The sequence below is a fragment of the Helianthus annuus genome, chromosome 16 (assembly GCF_002127325.2).
Source record: "Helianthus annuus cultivar XRQ/B chromosome 16, HanXRQr2.0-SUNRISE, whole genome shotgun sequence".
Lineage (NCBI taxonomy): Eukaryota > Viridiplantae > Streptophyta > Magnoliopsida > Asterales > Asteraceae > Helianthus > Helianthus annuus.
This window is the reverse complement of record NC_035448.2, coordinates 114,568,625-114,580,153: the sequence shown is the minus strand read 5'-3', so window position 1 is coordinate 114,580,153 and position 11,529 is coordinate 114,568,625. Positions and strand designations below refer to the sequence as shown.

General features: G+C 37.2%; 2 protein-coding genes across 2 annotated transcripts; one reads left to right on the top strand and one right to left on the bottom strand.

Annotated features, from left to right (window-relative positions):
- Nucleotides 1-4,995: 4,995 nt before the first annotated feature.
- LOC110916409 (5'-nucleotidase SurE) lies at nt 4,996-8,760 on the bottom strand. The gene is made up of 10 exons (XM_022161154.2): nt 8,469-8,760; nt 7,456-7,550; nt 7,245-7,309; nt 7,112-7,155; nt 6,962-7,039; nt 6,741-6,894; nt 5,901-6,056; nt 5,758-5,817; nt 5,575-5,683; nt 4,996-5,245 (listed from the first exon to the last, which is right to left on the bottom strand). Exons 1-9 carry the CDS (start codon nt 8,615-8,617, stop codon nt 5,585-5,587), a joined length of 900 nt encoding a protein of 299 aa, XP_022016846.1. The 5' UTR covers nt 8,618-8,760; the 3' UTR covers nt 4,996-5,245; nt 5,575-5,584.
- A 65-nt stretch (nt 8,761-8,825) lies between these two features.
- On the top strand, nt 8,826-10,611 carry LOC110916410. The gene is made up of 2 exons (XM_022161155.2): nt 8,826-9,591; nt 9,731-10,611. The coding sequence occupies exons 1-2, from the start codon at nt 9,138-9,140 to the stop codon at nt 9,760-9,762; spliced, it is 486 nt and encodes a 161-aa protein (XP_022016847.1). The 5' UTR covers nt 8,826-9,137; the 3' UTR covers nt 9,763-10,611.
- Nucleotides 10,612-11,529: the final 918 nt, after the last annotated feature.

Sequence of the window (11,529 nt, the reverse complement as noted above, 5' to 3'; positions counted from 1 at the left end):
GAACAGATCTGCAAACACACTTCAACAAACCGGATCAGTAATATATGATACTTCTTGAATCCGATTGATATCAAACCGAGCCCTTGAATGGCTTCAATGGCTCTGATACCAATTGTAAAACCCGTGAGGATCACAATGATATCAATCTAACCTTGTGAGAGTGCGGAAACCAAACACAAGGTGATTCAAGAAACAATATAAAGATCAAATAATAAACAAACAATAAAGAACAATCAAACCGAAACTTGCATTCAACTTAGAAGATGACTGATACAAGATCGATGGAACTCGGTTCCTTGCTTGGTGTCGCCTTTCCTTCTACTCGTAACCAACAACCCCTAATCAAGTGATTAGGGGTGTTTATATACAAAACACATTAGGGCCGAAAACATACTTAGGCCCATGCGACACCTACTCTAGCCCAACCCACAAGTGTTTAACCCAAAACATAAACAAACTAGTTACAAGATCAATCCCTATTGTTAACCTACATGAATAAACCTTCAGGTTCTAACACAGCTTGTTGAAGTAGACTGATCATCATTTTTTCTACTTTGTACATGTCTCTCTCTTTATCCGAAAATTCAGAAATAATCTTTATAACTCCCACATTAGAACGAGGTCGAACATACTTAGTTTCAATACACTCCCAAGACCTTAAATGGTTTGCTTGAACCCAATTCTCGAACCGTTCTTGCCAACTGTAATATTCTTCAATGCTCATCAGCTTTGGGGGTTTCTGCAACGTTCCCGTTTCATTTTCCATGTTTACATTCTGAGCAACTGAACTTGCAGTAGCTGAGGTAGTACTGAACGCGTTATAGAATTCGTTTTCCATGTTCCGGTATTGAAGGTTCACAATAACAGATTGTTCAAACGAACTGACTAGTTTTCAAACGATCTGGTAATTCAATCTTCAAGCGACCTGTAACAATTTCAAGCGACCTGGAACAATTTCAAGCGACCTGGACCACCTCGTGCGACCTGGAGTCCAATTTCACACGACCTGGAACAATTACAAGCGACCTGGACTACCTCGTGCGACCTGGAGTCCAATTTCACACGACCTGGTGATATTTCCAAACGACCTGACAGTATCTCGAACGATCTGACAAGTGTTTCATGCGATCTGGTCAATTTTATCAAGTTTTAGGTTGAATTAGGTTCTGATTTGTTCACGGATTGATTAAAACAGTGTTTTAAGTGTTATATCACGAAATCAGATCATTTTAACCGAAAAACCTCAGTAAATTTGATGAAAAGTGTAGAAGAGTGGGTAGAAATGAGTAGAAATCAGTTGTTTTTGAAGAAATCAAGCTGAAATGGTAAGAACTCTTCCTCCTGAGCTCTGATACCACTTGTAGGATCGGGATTCGATCAAATAAGTCGATCAGAAGAGTTCTAGACCAAATCAGAGGCGGAATTCATTGATTTGATCTTCATTGCAGCTAGATTTACACTTAGAAGTAGATTAAATGTCAATTGTATTGATTTGACATAGTTACACGAGCTGGCAACACTTCGTCAGAGCTTCGCTACCAGAATCAGAAAGTTACAAATGAAGACTTGGACTCACCTATTTATCGGAATCGCTAGACCCCACGAACCAGACCACACCAGTCCGTGCGACCTGGTCAGTCCGTATGAACTGGATTAGCCAGCTCGTGCGACCTGGAAAATAACCTCTAAACTTCTATTTTCTAGACTATCGAGCTCCAGTCTATCCAATCCAGTTACATGACTCTATACAAGACGAAGTCAACAGACATATGCACTAACAGTAGAGAGAATGGAATGTTTAACCTGTGCATGAAGGTCTCTATTTATAGTCGGAGAGGTGTAAGAGGAGATGGGCTGATGGGCCTTGGGCTGGAAGGCGACAACCAGGGAATATCCTCCTTGTCTCACTGGTATCAACCGTTAGTGTCTTCTAGAAGATCTCTGGTGCTGGCGCACCATGATTGGCGCCACATGTCCCAGTTGTCGGCCTTGTTGTCCTTCTGCCATCAGAAAGTAAGTGGAGATCATGGGGCAGATGTCGCCGCCCCCTGATTGGTGCCACGTAGGCATCCTTGTGTACTCTCTGTCTCCTGCACGTCAGACGATCGTGGAGCACGATAGAGCACAGCCTCGTGGACGCTGATTGGGTCACTCTTCTGCCACTTGTACCTTTTGTACCCTCTGAAGTGGCCTTGCGCCTTAACTCCTGCGTGACCCTTGCTGAGCACGTAACTAGCCCGCGCAGGGTTGTAGAGGCTGAACGCTCTTATTCGGAACACCAAGTATGGAAACTGATGTTATTTCATGTTTGGTCCTCGCGCGAGGTCAGGCTTTGCTTGAGTAGCTCGTGCGGGGTCTAAAGGTTGATCAGCTTACTGAGTAAGGAGTATGGTCTAGCGCGCGACCTTAATGGTTTGCGCAGCTTTTTGGGACCATACCCCATCAAATAGATAAGATTGTTTGACAAACTGGACTACTGCTAATGGTGGAAGATGTTGTGAACAATCATGAAGCTTTACAACTTAATCCTGCTAACCTATATACAACCACAAAAGCTGATGCAAGAATGCTAGTGATGGTTTATGGTAGAATATAATGCTTGTAATGGTTTATGGTAGAATGTACGGCCTAAGCACTACTAGAGGAAACAAAGTATGCTATCTTTTTTTTAATCAAGATCAGGTTTAATACATGTAAAACTAAAAGTAATTAATATATATAAAATAAAATAATTCGACCCGGCTCACGAGACGAGCCAGGCCTTGTTTGGGCTCGACTCGTTTATAAACCGAGCCAAGTCGATCCGACTCGTTTACAAACGAGCCAAATTCGAGCTGAGCTTTTTTCGAGCAAGCTTCAAGCGGACCACGAGTTGTTTGAACACCCTAATCACAGTTCCATATATAGGTAAATGATCCTGTAAAAAGATCTTTTATGTGAGAAGTGTAGGAAGAGTTTTACACCATTAGATCTGATTTTTAATGGTGGAGATCACAATGGCAAAAATGTAAATTTTGTTTGAATTTTTAATAATTGATTTGTCTTGATATGGGTATAAGTGTCAATAAACATCAATTCAATTAAGAAAGTGTATAATCCCCCCCCCTAAAATCACGATTTTCTCTCTCTCCTCCACACAAACTAGAGATTATATCTCTTCTTCACCCTAATCCGCCATTAATCATCATTATCTCCAACCACCGCAAAAAAAAAACACCTAAACCTTCTTCTACGAACATCCACGATTTTCTTTCTAACCATGACCTACTTGTTTCTTGCTTGATTGTGCTTGGGTATAAAACACCATGTGTTAACGCAAGTGTTCCTTATTTGAAATCTGGAAGAAATATTTTAAGATTCAAGGTATGGTGTTTAATATCTGGAAACATTGTATGAGGATTGAGGGCATGGTGTTTAATATCTAGAAACATTTGTATGGTGATTCAAGACATGGTGTTTAATTGTATTGCTATTCGACTTATGGTGTTTTAACATCTGAAAGAATTGTAATAAGATTCAAGGCATGGTGTTTAATATCTGGATACATTGTATGGTGATTCAGGGAATGGTGTTTAATATCTGAAACATTTGTATGGTGATTCAAGACATGGTGTTTAATTGTATTGCTATTCGACTTATGGTGTTTTAACATCTGAAAGAATTGTAATAAGATTCAAGGCATGGTGTTTAATATCTGGAAACATTGTATGGTGATTCAGGGCATGGTGTTTAATATCTGGAAACACTTGTATGGTGATTCAAGACATGGTGTTTAATTGTATTGCTATTCGACTTATGGTGTTTTAACATTTGAAAGAATTGTAATAAGATTCAAGCGTGGTGTTTTAAACAGTAGGGACATTGTATTTGTGATTCAAGACACGGTGTTTTAACATCTGGAACGCAGGTTGTAAAAACACCATCGATTGAACTACGAATTAATTTAAAACACCATGTTATAAATGTGTTTTGATGTTTGTAAATGACGGAAAACACCATACCAAGAGCGGCTTCTGGAACGCAAGTTCTAAAAACACCATGAACTGAACTATGAATAAATGGAGGTTTAAAACATCATACGAAGAACATGTACTGAAACGCATGTGAAAACACCATGAATTGCACTACGAATTTATTAAAACACCATGTTATGAATTTAGTTCAATTTATTTGTGATTCAAGTCATAGGACGTATTCTAGAAATGAAGGTTTAAAACACCATGTGGAAATGCAGGTTTAAAACACAATACTAAGAACACATTCTATAAATGTAGGTTTAAAACACCATACGAAGAACATGTGTCGGAACGCAGGTGTAAAAACACCATGAATTGCACTACGAATTTATTAAAACACCATGTTATGAATTTAGTTCTAATGTGTTGTGAATAATGTACTATGCGAATGGGTGGTTATCAAATCCTAAAAATTCTCCAGCTTTGTAACTGCATATTTATTACCAAATTTTAATTATTGATGCAATTACAATTATACCCTCAAGTATTAATTTTAATTAGTGTCACATGTCTTCATATCCCTTGTTGCACTTCTCTTTTCTTTACAATAACCCTACCCTCCATATATAGCGTTTAAGGTATGTTTGGCTAAGCTTATTTAACCTAAAAAGGACTTTTTGTGAAAATGATTTATTGACTTATGGTTTTTTGAAAAGAAGGTTTTAAAAAGTATTTGGATTAGCTTATAGGATGGGAAAAGTCAATAAGTCAATAAGTTGTTTTTTAAAATTGCGTTTGGCTTAGCTTATTGATGTAAAATGACTAAAGGGGCTGAAAAAGTTATACGCTGCTCAAAAAGTCATACCATACTAACTTCTCAAAAATGACTTTTTCTCCTTTACACAAAGTCAGTCATTTTAGGTTTGCCAAACACAAAATCTCCTTGTTAGCTTTTTGAAAAAGCTAGTAAGTCAATAAGTCGTTCAAAAAGCTTAGCCAAACATGCCCTTAAAATAAAATTATAAAGAACAGAAACAAACACATGAAGACTAGTGAAATTTGATTAAAAAAAAAAGTAATACTTTGACTAACGTAATTAAGTATTCATCAGCATACTTAAGTTTTTATCTAAAATGAAAATGATATAAATTCACGAACACTGAGTTCTTTATTCATGCCTGAAAGAGAAACCAAGACTGCCATAGCATAATCAAACTATGGTATAAATGGACTGACATTATAACTTGTCAGTAGAAATGGTGATGCCAACTCAACAACGTCAATACACCCTGCAAAAGTTAAAAAAGATTATATTAGATGGTGACAACACGTAGTTTCATGTCCAACGTTATTTAGTCTCGTAGAATGCAAGCAACCATATATACAGATGCTTGCATTCTACGTAGAGTTGGTATGCGCAATGACATTATTAACATGTTCCAAAATGCACTCCGAGAAATGAAAGACTTTAACATTACCGTCAATCGTTCAATACAAGTCAGTTTTCATGTTTAAGTAATACTGTTGTGTCGGTGTATAGGCATGAGATGAATCAGATTTATTGCACTAAGGTGAATATTTACTAGTGCAACACATGCATTCTTAACATTATACTTACAAAATAGTAATCAGACTGCTGAAGAAGCCACTCCTGGTAACCACTGATTGAAAAATTTATGGCTGTCAGTATCCGCATTAGTTAAGGCTCCAAGGGGAGTGACAGTTATCTGAAAATTAGGATATCATCAGTAACGGGTGCACATGCAACGTAACCTATAGAAAGTAGGGAAAACGCACGCACATATCCTTCCAGAAGGGGACCGAAGTCGGTTCCACCATTTTCCACCTGGCCTCCCTTGAGCTGAAAGGAAGCATGATTCTCTTATAAACAGGTTTTGTGCAGAAAATGAAGCAAAACATTTGAAATACCAAAAAACCACATACCTCCAACTTGAACAAAAGGGGTTCTTGTGAAACGGCTTTAGCATCAGGGTTTATTGACACGGAACTTGGCTGCATGGTCATTGTTTGGGAACCAGAAGAAACTTGCTTCCAACCCGCTTCCATAATACTGTTTCCTTGTTTAGTCAGCATAAAACCCTAATAACAGAACAAAAAACGAAGAGGATAAATAGGCCAAATTTTTATGATGAAATAATTCATTTTTATCCATATATTAATTTAGGCCATGATTCTGAATTGGAACCAAGTAGTGAGGAAAAACTGTTAACTCATTTTGCAAATCAATGGAGTTAGAGGTGCACAATGAGCCGTGGGCCCATCCTGTAAAGCCCAGTCCTGTTAGGCTGCCGGTCCTAGGCCTGGTTGAGCCCGTTGGCTGTACTTACAATTGGATTTGATTAAAAAAAACCAATTAAGCCGAAACCCTAGTATTGTTTCTTCCATGAATTGTTTGATGTTTCATTTTTATATTTTTACCTTTTTATCACTATTCAATCTTTTTTATTAATCAAAAAGGTTTTAAATGAATGAAAAAGTTAACTTAATTTTAAGCATTTTTCTTAATTAAACCCAACCCATATCAACCCCTTTCTTAACGAGGGAATCGTCCTAACCAACCACGACCACGTGTCAGGTAGGGCCATGCTTTAATTTTTTTTATTTAGGATGGGGCCCGATAAGGACCCGCATAGACACCGTTGGAACCGGCTATAATTCATGATTGGCCGGTTCTTGTAGTGTTGTAAACAGATGCAAAGCAAGTCAAAGAATCATTTTTTATGATTCTATTTTTGCCTATTATGCATGAAACATGCAACTCACCTTATGGTTCAATATATCTGTGGGTAAATTCACATTGAGAAAACATTCCTTAGGATAGGTTTTATTCTTGATCTCAACAAAAATGGCACTAATCATGGGTAAGCAAGCCTCAGCAGCCAATGTGAAGTCATTGATATTGCTTGTACCCTCAATCCTGTCATTAACCCAAGTACACAATGAAGATCACAGCTAACCTAAACACTCATTATTATATCACATACCACTCATATGATATTGCAACCGATGGTATGCCATGAATGAAGGCCTGTCGAGCACCAGCCACCGTCCCTGAGTAGACACTGCGTTTGAGCAACCTCCAGTTAGAACAGTAACACGTAAAGCAACAACGAAATTAGCAAAGTGGTACTAACATGTGAAGACCACAGTTGCTGCCCTTATTTATGCCACTTAATACCTATAAGTAAAGAGTAGCTGAAACAAGTCAGTAAGTTTGATATGTAACTTCTTGTTAATTTAAACAACTATGGAAGCTCAGTTATCTACCAAATCAGGCACTGAAGGAAATAGTGCCTTTGAGGTTCCCAATGATATGCAGTCAGATGGAGTTCCTGTGTAATATAGTTACAAAACAACAACAACCATCAAAACAAATATAAGCAACTGAACAGATTGTTCATCTATACATAACTGTAATAACACAACATTAACACACATGATGATGATGAAGCTATGAATAAGTCAATAAGAAACTAACCAGAAATAGCATATGCTGTGGCTCCACTTATTTCAGTTGGCATTGCAGAAACAGCACGGCGCACCGTAACAGAATGACTTACCGATGAATTATCCCTGAAAAATACCCAATAACGATAAAGGGAGATAAAACTACAAGTATGAAGCATACAAATCTTTGATTTTTGCTTGTGTGTCATGGTTACTATCTAACTGTCAAGTGTCAACAGTTTTAACCTTCAACTTTATTATTATTTTTATTATTCCCTGATCTCTATAAACTATCCGACTAACTATGTAGTTAATATCCCAATATATAAGTGATATATCGGTTATCAGTCCCCTGCCGAGATATCGGTACAAAATATCAGACAAAATATCGGTACCGACAATATCGGTGATATTGACCGATATTTGACTGATATTTGACTGAAATATCACCGATTTTCCCGATATCAGTACCTTTCTTCTTACTTCTACCATTCGCCTTTCTTCTTATTGTTGCTATTAGTGTTTAAGTCTTAATTGTTAGTTGTTAGTGTTTTAAGTCTTAGTGAGTTCCTACTGGCTACAATTGTTAGTCTTTTGCAAGTTGCAAAAGGTTAATTTGTTAATGGTAGGAGAGTATACAGTATACCGAATTGTTAGTGTTAAATTTTTATATATATAAATTTAGCCTGATTTTAAAATTACCAATATCCCACCGATATCCCACCGCAATAACCGATATCTCAAATATCGGTCCTTGACCGATATCTGATATTTTACCGCATTAACTACTTAGCCGACTAATTCGAAAACCTACAATTAGCATCCAAATCCACATTTCACATCCATTCATTGTTCATTCCTTCACTAAACTCATCTAAAACTCCTACTCATAAACTAAAACTGTCACCAGCTGTTACTACCTACTACAAATGTACAATTCATGTAAAATCACACACTTGTTTTATATACAATTCAACTAACGATATGAACAGCATCATAATTCGTAAAAAACTGATACCGAAAATTAGGGGAAGAAGAACGTACGAATCAGGCGCACAGATCCAAAGACGATAGCGATCGGTAGAAGCTAGGGTTCGAACTAGGGCTTGGAGTCCGGGAGAATGAATTCCGTCATCGTTTGTGATCATGATCGTCGGCCGGTCAGCACAGGCGACATTGTTAGTGGCGTCCATGTGTCAGATTTTGATCGGAAAGTAGAAGTCGCCGGTGAATTAGACATTGTTGGTGAAGTTGCAGGTTTATATAGTTAGACATTGGAGATGGTAGTCAAAGATTGTGTGGTAAAGTCAAAGATTGTGTGATATATATGTACACACCACAAATGGAATGGACTGATTGGGAAGATGCTTTTCTTTTCCAGCTATGAGTCGTGATTGGTTGATGCTTAGACCGGTGGGTATGACAGCGCGCCACCTCGCCACTACACCATTGATAGCACCCTTGGGACGACACCAGCTACACCGCACAAATTAAAGGGGGGCACCATGAAGGCCTCGCCAGCACGTTAACGATGGTTTGTTGATTTGATCGAGGGTGGTTGGTCAAAATTGACCTTTGGTCCGATTTAAAAAAAAAAGTTTTTTTTAATTCAAAATATATACACAAACCTATCCCAAACTAAAACACACACCAATCACAAAAAAAAAAAAAAAAAAAAAAAAACATATAAATGCTACCCAATCATTCTTTAGAATGTCATATGATTCGTCGAGCTCTTCATCCGACAGTGTTCTTGACGATATGATTATCGCAATTACGCAGGAGACGATTAATTATTTACGAGAAAAAGCCCAATCATCTACATCGCGTACCAGACAACCGGCTCTTGAACGTGATCGGCTAGGTGACCATGAACGTTTAATGGAAGATTATGTTTGTGAAAATCCGTTGTACGATGATGTCCAGTTTAGGCGTAGGTTTCGTATGAGCCGTCGTCTTTTCCTAAAAATTTCTAATGATCTTGCGAGCGAATTCCCTTTTTTCACACAAAGAGAAAGTGCTAATCACAAAGTTGGTTTCTCTGGAGTACAAAAGTGTACTCCAGCAATTAGGCAACTAGCGTACGACACAGCGAGTGATGCGTGGAATGAATATTTAAGGATGTCGTCAAGAATGTGTCGTGATTCTCTTGAAAATTTCTGTGAATGTAATTTTTATTTATTGTTATTATTATTTTTTTGAATTACAGTTTATTATTTTTATTCTTATTGTTATTATTTTTTAAATTTACTGTTTATTATTTTTATTGTTATTGTTATTATTTTTTATTAACACTATTTTATTAGGTGTTATCTTCTGTACGGGAGGCGATATTTGAGGATGCCATCCGCTGCCGACATTTCACTTTTATACGAGGCCCATCAGCGGATACACGGGTTTCCTGGGATGTTGGATAGTCTTGATTGCACGCACTGGGATTGGGCGGCATGTCCAACCGCTTGGAAAGGGCAACGCCATCGTTGTGACCACGATGGTCCTACCCTAATATTAAAAGCGGTCGCGCCTCAAGATTTATGGATTTGGCATGCGTACTTTGGCATGGCCGGTGCGAACAATGACATCGCAGTTTTACAATCTTCGAATCTTTTCGACAATGTCATAGATGGTGTTGCACCAGATACTTCATTCTATGCAAACGACGTGGAGTATAAGTATGAGTACTATCTTACAGACGGTATTTATCCGAAGTGGGAGACATTGGTGAAAACTCTTTCATGACCAAATGACGAAAAAAGAATGTATTTCTAGAAGAAACAAGAGTCAACAAGAAAAGATATTGAGCAGGCTTTTGTTGTGTTAAAAAAGAGATGGTCTATCATCGCCCAGTCGTCGAGGATACTTGAATAAAGTAAAATGAGAAACGTCATGTATACGTGCATCATTTTGCATAACATGATATTGGAGGACTCGGGTAGAGCGTTTTGTGGAGAAAGTTATGATGAAAGTAACCAACCGACGAACCCACTACTAACATACACTGAAAAAGAAGTTATATGATCGAAGATACGTGACAGGAACACACACCATAACCTTCGAGCTGATTTGACCGAGCACCTATGGTTTTATCGTGAACAAGGAAGAGACGACGAAAACGAAGAGTGAGTTTGTATTTGTTATTTTAATAATGACATTTTTTTATTTAAATAATGGCATTTTATTTTTATTATTTAAATTATGAGTTATAAATTAATATATCAAAAATAATTATAATAATTAGGTAATGATCACGGGGGCTTTATACCACACCCTGCAAGTTAAAGGAAGGGGCCTTAAAGCCCCCTGTGTGACGTGGACGTAACGTGGCGCTGAGGTGGCGTGATAAATCCCCTAGAGGCTTTATACCACACCCTTCAGCCTTATTGTTATTGTTATCAGGTAAATTACGCTTTTCGTTAATTATATTTATATATGTACGGAAAAAAGCTTTTCGTCAATTATATTTATATTTGTACGAAAAACATCAGATACGAAGTTTAGTTTGGGTAGGAAGTGTAGAAAACAATAATAAGATGACACGTGTCAAATAATAAAAAACATAATGAGAGACATTTTACTCAATCTCTTTTCATCTGTTCTATTTATCTTTCTCTACATCTTCAAAACCCACCATTTTCAAAACCCGTCATCTTCAATTTTTCTGTCTAGAATTACTATGTCATAGCGCGATTTTCTTCATCAATGAATGGTTTAAACACTCAATCAACGTGTTCTTCAATTTCTTTGAAGAAACCCAGATTATTTTTATGCAATTTCTCATTTTTTTTAATTTAACATAATGCGGTGGAACATGAGAAATCGATTGAAACATGTATTTCTCTTCTCAAATTTCTCAAACATTTTCTTGCGTTTGGGCAACATTATTGGTTCCAATTTTATTAAGAAATCAGTGGTAAAAAGTTGCACACCAGGTGTTTGACAAAATGTCTCAAAGAAAATTACAAAACAGTTTTCAGTTTAAACTTTCATTTAGAATTGTGTTTTACAAAAGAATGAAAAAAACATATTTTTTGTGTGTTTTTTTGTCCATTGCGTTTTACAAAAGAATGCAAAACACATTTTTGTGTGTTTTTTGTCCATTGCGTTT

What these genes read in the sequence shown, in the direction of transcription:
- LOC110916409 (XM_022161154.2), bottom strand. Translation starts at nt 8,617, where the DNA reads ATGGACGCCACTAACAATGTCGCCTGTGCTGACCGGCCGACGATCATG. An exon ending in CACAGCATATGCTATTTCTG is followed by an intron (nt 7,310 to 7,455) that starts GTTAGTTTCTTA and finishes TATATTACACAG; the next exon opens with GAACTCCATCTGACTGCATA. An exon ending in TTCCTTCAGTGCCTGATTTG is followed by an intron (nt 7,156 to 7,244) that starts GTAGATAACTGA and finishes CTTTACTTATAG; the next exon opens with GTATTAAGTGGCATAAATAA.
- LOC110916410 (XM_022161155.2), top strand. Translation starts at nt 9,138, where the DNA reads ATGTCATATGATTCGTCGAGCTCTTCATCCGACAGTGTTCTTGACGAT. An exon ending in TCTTGAAAATTTCTGTGAAT is followed by an intron (nt 9,592 to 9,730) that starts GTAATTTTTATT and finishes CTATTTTATTAG; the next exon opens with GTGTTATCTTCTGTACGGGA.